Source organism: Mus pahari, chromosome 3 (genome assembly GCF_900095145.1).
Source record: "Mus pahari chromosome 3, PAHARI_EIJ_v1.1, whole genome shotgun sequence".
Lineage (NCBI taxonomy): Eukaryota > Metazoa > Chordata > Mammalia > Rodentia > Muridae > Mus > Mus pahari.
Window position 1 is genome coordinate 132,875,615 of NC_034592.1, and position 13,978 is coordinate 132,889,592.

At 42.1% G+C, this 13,978-nt stretch overlaps 1 protein-coding gene and 1 pseudogene across 1 annotated transcript in view; both read left to right on the forward strand.

Annotated features, from left to right (window-relative positions):
* Positions 1–3,400: 3,400 nt before the first annotated feature.
* LOC110318030 lies at positions 3,401–4,205 on the forward strand (annotated as a pseudogene).
* A 5,337-nt stretch (positions 4,206–9,542) lies between these two features.
* The window catches only part of LOC110317968 (zinc finger protein 431-like), a 17,832-nt gene continuing 13,396 nt past the window's right edge, over positions 9,543–13,978 (forward strand). Inside the window, exon 1 of the mRNA XM_029536624.1 lies at positions 9,543–9,615. Within this exon, the coding sequence (XP_029392484.1) occupies positions 9,613–9,615 (3 nt within the window). The 5' untranslated portion in view covers positions 9,543–9,612. The remainder of the gene's footprint in view (positions 9,616–13,978) is intronic.

Below are 13,978 nucleotides of genomic sequence, written 5' to 3' on the forward strand. Positions count from 1 at the left end.
CTTACAGGTTCAGAAGTTCAGTCTACTATCATCAAGGCTGGAGCATGGCAGCAACCTGGCAGGCATAGTACAACAAGAGCTGAGAATTCTACATCTTCATCTGAAGGCAGCTAAAAGACTGGCTCCTATGTGGTTAGGAGGAGGTTCTCAGTGTCCACCTTCTCAATGGCACACTTCCTCCCACGAGGCCACACTGACTACAACAAGGCTACACCTGCTGATAGTGCCACTCCCTAGGCCAAAAATACCTAAACAACCACATTCTACTAAGTAGCCCCCATAGGCTTGCTCAAACACAGAAGTATATGGAGGACATACCTAGCCATAGCATAGTAAACAAATACATTTAGTCCATCTTCCAAAGTCCCTTTGGTCTATAACAGTCTCAACAAAGGTAAAAGTACAAAGGTCAAAATCTCTTCTGAGATTCAATCAATGACTTAACTGTAATCCCCAAAGCATAACAGGAAACAAGCTGGACAAACTCCAAACTCTGCATCTCCATGTCTGCTGTCAAAGTGGTCCTCAGTCTTCAGATCTCGAACTCCTTTTTCATCTTTGCTGACTGGAACAAACTCCTTTATCCTGGACTGTTCCCACTCCTTGTTAACAGTCTTCCTCAGCAGATATCCCACAGCTCTGGTAACTGGAACACCTTGAAGTCACTAAGGTAACTTCAGAGTTACAGCTTCTTGTTCCAATGTCTGGGGTCCACAAGTAATTTCTGGGCTCCTCCAAAGGGTTTATGTCACATCTTCAGGTCTGCCCTCTGTAGTACTCATGTCGACTCTATGTCCACTGCTGCTGCTGTTCTTGGTGAACATTCTATGGTAGTGGCATCACCAATATATTGGGGTCTTCTGATGCAACTAGGCCTCATCAATAGCCTTTCATAGTCCATTTACATGGTGCCAAACCTTAACTTCTCTGTGTGACCCCCTTCAGTCCTGGTCTGTCCACTGTAATGAGGCTGTACCTTCAATAATGGCAGGGGTGATTCTAACATATTACCAAGTCCATTTGCAGCAGGAGGTAAAACCTTGACTATCTCTAGAACACAGCTTCTTTTGTGCTTTCAGAAAACACTTCACAGATTATACCTCAGTGTTGATGAACTCTTCTTAATCACCGCCAAATTCTTAGCTCAGGCTAACCAGTAGTCCCAGTAGTCCTGTCTATTTTTATTTTAAAGCCAGAGCTACATGGCAAAATCTGCTTCTGTTGCTTGCTTGAGCTAGAACATGGCCACTATGTTCTATTATCACCAGCTTTTTGTTTTCCAACTCCTTGACTGCCTAAGCTTGGCTGTCCTGGAACTTACTCTGTAGACAGACCTGGAACTCTGAGATCTGCTTGGTTCGGTCTACTGAATGCTGGAATAAAGGACTTGTACTACCACACCTGGACTTAAACTTTTTTTTTGTATTTGGAACTTGCTCTGTACCAGGCTGGCCTTAAACTTAGAGATCTGCTTACCTCTGTCTCCTGGAATTAAAGGTGTGTCCCACCATGCTTGGACCTAAGCTTAACTGCTTGGGATCTTGCCCCAAAGTTACCACTCCCTTTATCTGTTTATCTGCTAGATCATAGATTTTAGCTCCAATTTACTTCCTGATGCCTCACTATTGAACCATACATTTCATATTTTTCCTTTCCTTTACTTTTTTTTTCTTTTTTTCTTTTTCTTTTTTTTTTAAGGTTTATTTATTATATGTAAGTACACTGTATCTGTCTTTAAACACCCCAGAAGAGGGTCTCAGATCTCATTATGGGTGGTTGTGAGCTACCATGTGGTTGCTGGGACTTGAACTCAGGACCTCTGGAAGAGCAGTCAGTGCTCTCACCCACTGAGCCATCTTACCAGTCCTTTTTCTTTTTTTCAAGATAGGGTTTCTCTGTGTAGCCCTGGCTGTCCTGGAACTCACTCTGTAGACCAGGCTGGCCTCAAACTCAGAAATCTGCCTGCCTGTGCCTCCTAAGTGCTGGGATTAAAGGTGTGTGCCACCCCCTGCCTGGCTCAGCTTGCTTCTTCTCATCAAAACAGTCTTCATAATACTAAAGCAGAGAACAGAGTCTATTCTGGGATTTTTGGAGAATTCTTTTGCCATTCAATTAACATGAACCTCTTTACTGTAGCCTCAGGTAGACTTTCCAGACAAGGGCAAAAACCAGCCATGCTCTTCACCAAAATACCAAAAACAAGGAAACAAACAAACAAAAACAAAAACCCAAAACATCAACAACAATAACAAACAACTAAAAACAGTCTTTAGTCTACATAAGGATGTTTTCCACTGAATTTTCTTGGGCAAGGTCTGCACAGTTAAAATCACTCTCAACAACAAAATCTTCCATATTGCTACTAGAATAGTCCATTAAGCACCACTTGGAGCATTCTACTGCTTTCAACTATATTGTGTCCTTCAAGCATACTCCCACCTAGCTACTTTATTATCTGTGCTTATCAGAGGAGGCAAGCAAGATCTCTGAATTCTTTTGCAATGTTAAAAGAAAAAAAAAATGTACTTGCTGCCTCCTAAGTATCAAGGGGTTGGGCTCTTGGGCTCCTGATTCATAGGACAATCAAAAGGACCCTGGAATAAATGACCAAATTCATATGTAATAAAAAAAAATCTGGACTTTTTGTCTACATGAGATGAGCTAGCAGAAAATGATAGCAGTACTTAAAAAAAAAAAAAAATACTGTAACAAGAGCTGAGCTATCCAGAGATCTCTAGAGAGCAAACACAGCTCTTCAAGCATTTTTTTCAAATGGGGTTTCTGAGGTCAGAAACCTCAAGAATTAATCAGAGAGGGGCTGGTGAGATGGCTCAGCAGGTAAGAGCACTGACTGCTCTTCCAAAGGTCCTGAGTTCAAATCCCAGCAACCACATGGTGGCTCACGACCATCCGTAACAAGATCTGATGCCCTCTTCTGGAGTGTCTGAAGTTAGCTACAGTGTAATTACATATAATAAATAAATAAATCTTAAAAAAAAAAAAAGAATTAATTAGAGAGGTGTCACAGCTCTGTTAAAATGTTTTCTAGCAGCTACCCAGAGAAGGCTGTCAGAGAAGAAAACACAGCTCTTTTAGAATGTTTCTGTTGTTTTGTTATTTGCTTTCTGATTTTGGTAATCAAAAATTACTTTTAGGGGCTGGAGAGATGGTTCAGCGGCTAAGAGCACTGACTGCTCTACCGAAGGTCCTGAGTTCAAATCCCAGCAACCACATGGTGGTTCACAACCACCCATAATGAGATCTGATGACCTCTTCTGGTGTGTCTGAAGTCAGCTACAGTGTATTTATGTATAATAATAAATAAATTTAAAAATTTAAAAAAAAATTACTTTTAGAATTTTTCTACTGGACACCCACACAGCGGGTCTATGTTAGAAACATGGCTGCGACCAGTCTAGTGGGTATTTGTAGAAGAGTCTCAGTGTTCTGAAGGCTGCTTGTTACCTAGTAAATCTCAAGGACCCTTCTTACTCGGGTCATAGGTCTTCTCTTAGTTTTTTGCATAAGAACACACCACATGTCACATCTTTTCTCCAGTGTAAATCCCATTGTCAAGGAAAGGACTAGAATTTTTTGGTTTTCTAAAGAATGGGGCGGGGTTGGGGGAGGGGGGAGAAAAAGTCAAATCTGGAGCTTCATGGACCTGCCAGCAGCTGAGAAACAAAAGTAGTGAAAACTTACATAAGCTTTGGTATGCGCTTCTGAAGGAAAGAACCGTGCTTCTAACTCTAGAGCAGGAGGCATAGCGACAGAGATTGCCAATGCCAAGTCCACAGTGGTTAGAAAAGGTTGTTGATTCCATAGATGCCTTAGATAAAGTTGTCTAGGAGAGGGAAGATTCTTTAGGGCTTCTTCAGATTGGTCAAGAAATACCAAGACCTGGTGCTTGGAAAGGGCCATCTTTGGACGAATCCTCTGGCATAAATTCAAGCAGTGGCCTATACTTTGGTACCTAAATAAAAGATACAAGAGGAGGCGGTTCTTCACAATGCCTTCTGTGGATCGATTTATCAGACTAAACATTGAGGAATATACCACATTGAAGCAAGAAAGGAAAGTTTACAGAAAAAAAAAAAGAAAAGAAAAGAAAAGAAAAGAAAAGAAAAGAAAAGAAAAGAAAAGAAAAAATTCTCCAGGCAAAGTTCCCACATCTCTCTCAAGACCAGAAATCAAGTACTGCCTAAGATGAGATCTGTCCCGACCCGCAGGACTCAGTTATTTGGGGGGCCCAAGGGGGACCATGCCTGAAAGAGAAATGGGCAAGAAAGGAGGAGACCAAGCAATGATTGTCAAGGACTGTTTATTGTGAGCAAGGTTACAGAATATAAGTGGTAAGAAGGAGGAAGTAAAGAGGGAGAAACTTGTCCGTGCCTCAGCCTGGGGGTGGGGATGGTTCTGCATACCTGCCCCGGAACACACTATCTACTCTCAGCTCAGGGAACATTCTGTGGTTTTTCTCAGAAACTATTACCTGATCTTAATGTTCTGTCAGCTGTCATTTCAAAAGGTCAGAAGTTTCTCAAGATGGGAGGGGAACTTTGGGTTGTGGCTCAGTGTCAGTCTCCAACAGAGATCCAGAAGTCCGGTTCCATTGTTCTTAAAGCCTGTATCCTGATGTGCATATCCGTTAAGCAGTTTATAAAGAAATGTTCTTGTCAAGTGACATCAGTTGTTCTTCTAGCTAACATGGCGTCTTCATTGGCTCTACAAGTAGTTTTCCTTCTACCAAAACCAGGCAGAGTTCAGGTTCAATTCCTACTGAATAGGTCCTGACATCTAAGCAGTTTAATGTCAGACGATGTCTTGGTATAAGTGTAATGCTGGTCGCTAGAGCAATGCTAGCAGCAAACTCAGTTTGGAAATGCTGTTCTCACCAGTAGTGTAGCTGAAGAGGGCTCAGTGCTTAAGAACACTTGTTCTTCCAGAGAACCCTGCACAAAACTGGAAGCTCATAACCTCTGTAACTCTAGTTGTAGAACTAACACCCTCCTCTGGCTTATGCAGACACCAGGCACTAACTAGTGTGGTACAAATGTACATGCAGGTGAAATACCCATATTCGTAATTTTGTTAGCATGAAATGAACGTGGACACTGGTAGTAAAACAATGATTGCCTTCCCACATCAAGTAATGATAAAAGCAGCGCTGACAGCAGCAAGTCACAACAGACAAATCCAGAACCCTTCTAGGACAGTAGTGACTTTTATTTAGTTTTGTAAATAAAAAGCATAGGCAGATATGCCCTAGTACAGGGGAACACCAGGGCCAAGAAGTAGGAGTGGGTGGGTAGGGGAGTAGGGAGGGGAGGGTATAGGGGACTTTGGGGATAGCATTTGAAATGTAAATAAAGTAAATACCTAATAAAAAGTGGGGGAAAAAAAGGATAGGCAGTAATGTTTATTAGTCAGTAAAGAGTAACTCCACTAACCCCCAGGAGAGCTGGAAAGTACTTACTGAAAGCAAAACATTTAGAGTAAATAGGCATTCATACAAAATTATAAAATGCCTGTCATCCTGATATAGCTGTCTCTTGTGAGGCTATGCCAGTGCCTGGCAAACACAGAAGTGGATGGAACACAGGGTCCCCAATAGAGGAGCTAGAGAAAGTACCCAAGGAGCTGTAGGGGTCTGCAACCCTGTAGGTGAAACAACAATATGAACTAATTAGTACCCCCAGAGCTCGAGTCTCTAGCTGCATATGTAGCAGAAGATGGCCTAGTCAGCCATCATTGGGAAGAGAGGCCCCTTTGTCTTGCAAACTTTATATGCCCCAGTACAGGGGAACACCAGGGCCAAGAAGTGGGAGTGGGTGGGTAGGGGAGCGGGGGGTGGGGGGGAGAGGGTATAGGGGACTTTGGGGATAGCATTTGAAATCTAAATGAAGTAAATACCTAATAAAAATTGAAAAACAAAAAACAACAACAAAAAATGCGTGTCATAATAAGTGCATTGCAAGGAAAGCCCAGACTCATTTAATCTATAGAGCCAGTTAAAGCCTTAAAAAGTTTAAGTGGAGCCGGGCGTGGTGGAGCATACCTTTAATCCCAGCACTCGGGAGGCAGAGGCAGGCGGATTTCTGAGTTCAAGGCCAGCCTGGTCTACAAAGTGAGTTCCAGGACAGCCAGGGCTATACAGAGAAACCCTGTCTCAAAAAAACAAAAAAAAAAAAAAAAAAAAAAAGTTTAAGTGGAAATTGAAAATATGCAAACATGTACAAACATTCTACAAAAGATGGTCATCTCTTTTCCTGAGTGTACTCAAGCTACAGATGTGAGGTGATGGGCAGGCAGGGTGGAGCCCTCAAGGGCATTTTTTTTCTACACATTGCTTCCCTCCTTCATATTCCTGTTTGGAGATCCACATCTGTTGAAAGGTACCCTTTAAGGTGGAAAGAAACACTGCATAATTATGCCTCGCTTTTTAATGAGAAGGTGGTGCTTTTCACTCATAGATGTCCTTAACTGTTAAACTATTAAACTCTCTCCTCAAAAAAAAAAAAAAAAAAAAAAAAAAAAAAAGAATTTTTCTATCTGTATTTTATTTTTGACTTAGCCAGTAGATCCAAGCTTATTTTTACAGCAGTTTTTTTTCTGACTTTAGTTCGAAAACCCATGAGCTATCTAGAGAGCTCTTAAAATCTTTACTAGCAGAGAGAGCTGTCTTGACCAGAAAGCTAGCTGTCTCAATCAGAGAGTGTTTAGAATAGCAAGTAACATCTGTCTACAGCAGAGCAGAACACCATCTCATCTGGAAAGTCATCTCAGCAAAACATAGGCCACGCAGCTGTCAAGCTTGGACCCAGGGTTTGACTTCAAGTGGCTTGATTCCCTGCTGCTTTCGAATTCCCCTTCTCTTAGGAACCCAGACCTATTCAAGGGTGGTCCTTGGCACTTACGTTCTCTGTTCTTCCTGTATGTGAGAATTGTGGCATTGCTATGTTTATTGGTTAGATCACAGATAATGATTACTAGATAGCACTGGACCCTGAGCAATCTACTTTTACTGTGTCATTTACTTGATTTTTCAGCTCAGACCTTGTAGTACAAGGTGAACATCCCACAGGCATTTCTGTCCATCATTTTTATAATTTACATGTTTTCTGCATGACTTTGAGCTAAGAATGACCTTAAAAATCTCTGCTTTTAGCCAGGCGTGGTGGGTGGTGCACGCCTTTAATCCCAGCACTTGGGAGGCAGAGGCAGGTGGATTTCTGAGTTTGAGGCCAGCTTGGTCTACAGAGTGAGTTCCAGGACAGCCAGGGCTATACAGAGAAACCCTGTCTCAAAACAGACAAACAAACAAAATCTCTGCTTTTACCTTGCGACCAAGTTCAGATGAAGATTTAACTTAGCGTGCTTCGGAGTAGGCAAACCTCTATGTGAACGCATCCACATTCCCTAAGACTCAATGCTTCCTTTTTTAGAAGAAAATCATTGCTTTGGAAATGGCTCCCATGCTCTCCTTGCCTGCCACAAGAAAAAAAAAAATCTTTCTTATGTCTCCTGACTAGATAGTTGTACTGGTTATTCTTGGTAGCCAAATTAAATATATCTGGAATTAGCTAAAATCCAAATAGTTGGCTATTGTGTTTTTTTTTTTATTTTAATCTTAGCTTTTGAAGTGGGAGAACCCTTATATAATCTGGATCTTTGAGTTGATAAGATCCACCTTTAATCTAGGCCACAGCTTACATATATAAAGGACACTGAAGGTGACAGATACCTCCTTCTCTTTGTCTACTTGCCCTACCTCTGGCTAGCAAGTTCATCTTTTAAAAAAAAACAAAAACAAAAACAAAAAACTGGCATTAGGGCATATTTCTTTGGAATTCGGATATATACTGAAGACCAGATGAGGCATGCAGCCAGCCACAAGGACCAAACCAGGAGTGTATTCTTCAACTTTCCACTGGTAGGAAGCCACTGTTGGGCTAGTAGAATGACACAGCTTTTGAGCCATTCTAATAAATCCATTTCCAACATGATAGAGAGATTGAGTCTATCAATTCTTTTTATCAAGAGAAACTTTACTGCTATCGCTGTGGATCTTGTTGTTGCTGTTTGTTTGTTGTACCAACACACTGAGGAAGGTGTGCTGGTTAACAAGAGTGCTCCACGGGGTTTGTCATGTGCTGCCTCTTTGGGTCTGAGGGTTGACCCATAACTATTAGGTGGAAAGTACTTGCAGTTTACCTGAACCCTGAAGGAGACACAAAACAAAAATTCTGTTTCCTAATATCCCTCTTTAATTGTTAATATTCTGGGCACCTTTCCATTTGTGGGACAGACTGATAACTCCACTGTAAGTTGAGAAAGGGGCTATACAAGTGCCACACCAAACCTTAGTTGAATCTGTGTGACGAGTTCCACAGACTGAGGCAAAAGTTTCAAATGAAGTAGGCCTCCTGGAAATCTTGACCGGAGCAAAATATTGAGCTGTAGTTCTCATGGCAATTTATCTGTTTTATCTTCTTCTATTCCTTTTCTTATTTACAAGATGTTCCTGATAACCTGGGCTGAGACTATAAGGGCGACACTGGATAACACACCATCCTTTGAGATGGGGTCACTAGCCATGACCTTATCTCCAGGAAAACCAGTGCTTTTTACTTCATAAATCATTTAGAAAATTATAAAATAGTATTATGATAGATTAAAAACTTTCCCAACAACAAAATTTCATATGGCTATACGTCTGTCGTCAGAAGTGGGCTTTGGTTATGTGGTAAAGAAAGTCTAACATAAAAAAGAATTAAAATAGTTTAAATATACACCTTGAAGTTTAACAAAAAATTAGGTACTAGATGTTAAATAATAACTGACCATAAAAATTTATTAACCTGCTCTTGGAAAAATGCTATTAGCCTTGGATGATTTTGTGCTTAACTGTGCTAAATAACAATGATGTTATCTGTCCCATCTCTAATTACTCCACTAAACACATCTTCTAAGAGTTGTAATACTTGTTCCTCATTATGTATAAAAATCCTCGCTTGAGAGCTGAAAAATACACTGATTTAAACTGCCTCTCTGTTAATTTCTGTTTGTTACCACGGAATCCTTACCCACCTAGCCTTCAAGGACCCTCCTCCCCTATAGTCTACTGGGATGGTCCACAGCAAGCAAGTTAGTACCTTCTGAGCGCTGTGATTGGAGCCCAGGACAGCTCCAAAGTTGCACAGGCTGACTGCCCACAAAGGGGAGAAGCAAGTAGCTGACCATCCAGACGCTGGAGTTGTGGATCCTCCCCGGACCTGGGTGGGAAAACAGACAAAAGATGTACTGAAATGAAAAGCTTTGCAGATCTGCAAAAGGACCGGCCTCTGACTAGCAGCCTGTGCCTGGAATTATTCCACTCCCTCCGTTCCCCGCACTCTAACCCTAAAGGTGGTGCTTATGTCACTCAAGATTCACTAGCCAATCAGCACATACACGCGGTCCTGTAATCAGAGGAGAAGGCGGGCTTTTCCGGGAGCTTTCCTGCAAGTTCCTCTCTGAAGCGGAGTAATCTGGTGTGTTTGTGTTTGTTGTGTTCTGTGTGTCGCTGCTGAGTGCTGTGAGAAGAGCTCAGGCAAGCTCAGAAGTCCCGACATGGTAAGTGCAGGGCCATGTCCAACAAAAGGAAAGAGCAGGGGGTTGAGCAGAGGGAGCTGGTGTCCTGGGTCGTCCCTGGGGCTCGGTGATAAAGGCAGGCAGCCAGACAGACAAGCAGCGACTTGTGAGGTTCCCTGTGGTCCCGTCCTCTCCCTGGACCCGGAGGTGGCCTCTGAATAACCTCACTAGGGCGGCTGCATCTGCACAAAGCATTTGGGGAAAGGGCTTCCTTGTGGAGACATCCTTGGCAAGAAATCAGACGCGGAGAGCTTTAGTTTCTCTGCTATCTTCAGGAAGTTCTGGCCTTAGCATTTAACCCTTTAATATGTAAGTCTGTAGGTGTAAGATCCCTTTGGCTTTGATTTTGTGGAAGCTGTAAAAGGCATCTCCTGTGTTGGGTAGTACTCCAATATTAAGCTTTGATTTAGAAGCTTAAAATTGATGATGTAAAGGATGTACCAAAACTTATAGTGACACCAGGTAGAATGTAGCTGAGGGAAGGCTGCCTCTAAGACACCCCACGGATCATAGGATGCTAGAATATATGTGTTTGTTTACCAGGATTGTCCAGACATTTGTCTACAAACAATAACAAAGGAGACACATCTGGTTTACAATCACGAATTAGGCCCATCCTGATATCAAAGAACAGGCCTGTAACAAGTGGCTCTAAGGGGCAAAATAGGGTCACAACCAACATTAAGACCTGGTGTGCCATAAAGGTCTGGTTTTCTTCTTGAGCAAAGCATAGTTTTGCCACATGGGCAAGACTACACTGGGTGATAACTCTGAAAAGGAAAACCACTGCTGTGGTGAGGACTGGCCTGATCCAGCAAGGCTTTCTATGAGGCCTTCATGTGTGGAGAATGGCACAGCTCCCTCTCAGTCTCCAGAGCCAGTAACAGCCTGGGGCTTAGGCTGAGGGGCTTCCCCTAAGGCCCTGATGTACTGAGAATAAAACAGAGCTCCTTCTCTAAGGCAAGGAAGGTGCTTGGGAGAGCTGGTGGTGGTCTGGGGCCAGGGCCTTCAGGGATGGGTTGCTTCATCCTGAGGTCCCAGCTCTTCCTATCACATGTGGCTATGGTTATCAGTCCCGAGTCCAGTGTGGGCTTGGTCAGGAACGTTTTTTTTTTTGAGATGTTCAGTGTTCCTTTTGTACAACATTCTTCTGTTAGATCCTTTCTCTGTTTTTCCCATTCATGGTAGTTTGTGCTGACTTCACACAAGACTCCTGTTTTATTCCATTTTGTCCCTGTAAGAAGTATACAAGATGATATTCTTCAGAAGCCTACTTGGCATAACACAGGGCCTGGCCAAGACATCCCCATCCCAGCTTTGATACTTTCTTCCTTCAACTTTTCCAACCTTCTCATCTCCTGGCTCCTCCATCTCAGGACCCTGTCCCTGAAGAGTGGCCTGCTGTTTCAGGGCACTGGGTTATTTAGGAAATAATTCTGGTTATATCTTGTACTGGCTAGTTTTGTGTCAACTTTCTCTGTGATAACTTTCTCTGGAGTTATCACAGAGAAAGGAGCTTCAGTTGGGGAGATACCTCTACGAGATCCAGCTGTAAGGCATTTTCGCAATTAGTGATCAAGGGGGGAAGTCCCCTTGTGGATGGTGCCATCTCTGGGCTGGTAGTCTTGGGTTCTATAAGAGAGCAGATTGAGCAAGCCAGTGGAAACAAGCCAGTAAAGAACATACCTCCATGACCTCTGCATCAGCTCCTGCTCCCTGACCTGCTTGAGTTCCAGTCCTGACTTCTTTCAGTGATGAATAGCAATGTGAAAATATAAGCTGAATAACCCCTTTCCTCTCCAGCTTGCTTCTTGGGCATGATGTTTGTGCAGGAATAGAAACCCTGACTAAGACATATCTTTTCTGTGTAAATCTCCCATTTGTGGGACTTGCAGCCTCCAGTCCATATTTAAATTACTTAAAACATCACCCAGGGCTGGAACCTAAAAAAGTCTTAAGGGAGTCAGCATATGTGAAATGTAAAATCTGTTCTTGGCTGACCCTTCTCTGAGCATTAGCTGGAGCTGAATGCATAATGTTATTATAAAGATTTTTCTTAATTAATCTTGTAAGTTTTTTGTGGAGTGATTCCTCTCTGGGGAAGGTATATTATTCTAGGATAGCTGCATCTTCTTCGCTGTTATAGAAGTGTTTCTAAGACAAGCTATGTTGACTCAGGTACCTTTAATCCCAGTCTCAAGCTCCCCAAGCAATGGCCTTGCTTCCTATTGATGAAAATTCCTAAATTCTTGAGTTAAAGGATTGTACCACAACAGTGTTTTAAAGTTCCTCATTTGAGTTGTGTACTGAACTGTTCATTTTGGTAACAGGTCAAGGGTTTTGCCAGTGGAGCATGCCTCCGGCCTTCAGATAAGAACAGGAGGAAGGTGCTTCTTTACAATTGGAGGACTGGAGACACGCTGGAACACCAGCTGTTGTGGGACTGAGTAATTACTAGATTCTTAGATTTCCCATTGAAAATCGCCCATTGTTTGGTTAGTTGGGAGTGCAGACTGTTGGTAATTTTAATAATTTGCTGTACTATAGAGACATTCCATAAGTTCTGTGACTCTAGAGAACCCTCATTAATACTCATGTGAATAAAAACAGACCAGGTTTGTGGGTGTAGAAAATGGTTATGTTAGCTGGAAGGAGTCCATATTGATTTTTTTTTTTTTTTTTTTTTTTTTTTGTGGTTTTTGGTTTTTGGTTTTTCAAGACAGGGTTTCTTTCTCTGTATAGCCCTGGCTGTCCTGGAACTCACTTTGTAGACCAGGCTGGCGTCGAACTCAGAAATCCGCCTGCCTCTGCCTCCCAAGTACTGGGATTAAAGGTGTGCGCCACCACTGCCCGGCTCATATTGAATTTCTATTTCAGTTATGTGATGTGTGTGTGTGTTTGTGTGCGAACACAAACACACACATACAATCCTTGTTGACACAGTTAAGTCAGCTTAGAAATTTGAAACATATGTTGTTGGCTGTTCGTCAGGTTAGAGTTCTCAGCAACTACCATTGCACATCGGGACAAGGTCAAACAGTCTTGTTAATGCCATATCCTCTACTAGAGAAGGGTGTGCTCTTTTTCAGTCATTATACCTATGTGTTCTTTCTATTATATTGACCTTTTTTACAAAGTCGGTTGTTGGTGTTACTTTTAAATTTCATTTTCTTTCTTCATTGCAGTTCTGATCTCGTTTTTATTCTCCAGTGTTTCCCATTCGCTAAGAATTTCATTCCCTTTTCTAAAGATGTTTCCTAGTTGTGTGTGTTTAGAGCAACATCTCCTGTAGCTCACCCTTTCCTTCTGCTGTGTAGTTAAGACTTGCTATGAACACCCGATCCTGCCTCTGCTGCCCTGTGCTTGGAAGACTGCCCTGCTGCTCCTTTCAGGCGGGGCTCTGACTGGTCAGGGAGAAGAGATATGGACCATGAATGGGTGTCCTCCAACCTCCCTGGGATTGGGGTGAGGGGATTACAAACAGAGAGGGACCTGTGTAAGCATTGAGGGGGTAGTCGACCTGCTCAAAAACAAAAGCCAAACAGTTGAATAGGAACAGGATAAACAGTTGGGAAGGGCCAGGTAGTTACTTAGTTGCAAATCAGCAACTCTCAGGTTCAGACAATAGCCCCAGGTGTGTGGGGGAAGGGGCGGCTTGAGAATTACAGAACCGCTGGGAGCTCCTTACCAGAGGAGGCCGAGCCAGACTTAACTCTGCCCAGTTAATAAAGATTTTTAGCTATCTTTATTAATATTGGAATTATTACTAGACCAGTTTAAGATTGAATTTAGAGTAATTGGTCACAATGGAGGAAGGAGGGGAATTATTATAACTCCTCCTAAGACTGATCTTTATAAGTCAGATTTCACAGTTTCTAATGTTCTTATTTTAAAAGTTAAAAGCTTGAAACAAGGCAGCTTAGCTTGTCCAATTTTGGGCCAAGGCAGGCAAGCAAGGGAGTGTTAAAAATATAACTTTAAATCAGTTTTATTGCACCCACTGATAGCTAACTCACAGGTCAGCTTGGTATACAAACCTTTTTGTAAGTTGTACTTTGCAGCATTCTGTGGAGAAATCACATGCTTTTTCTCTACCCCATAAGGGTAGCTGTTTAGGATTAAGCCATAATTCAATAAGTAGATCCTTTTTATTTTGCCTAGACATGAGTATGTCTAGTTTTAGGATGCTATAAGGCGTTTAGTAAGTTTGACATCCAAATTTAAAAAAAAAAAAAAAATGAGATTTAAATAATGTGCACAGGGATAATTTCTCCCTTTCTTGTTAAAAGGATAAAGTTTCTTAAAAAAGTTTTGCAGTACCTTGAAATAAAAGCATCTGTAAGAC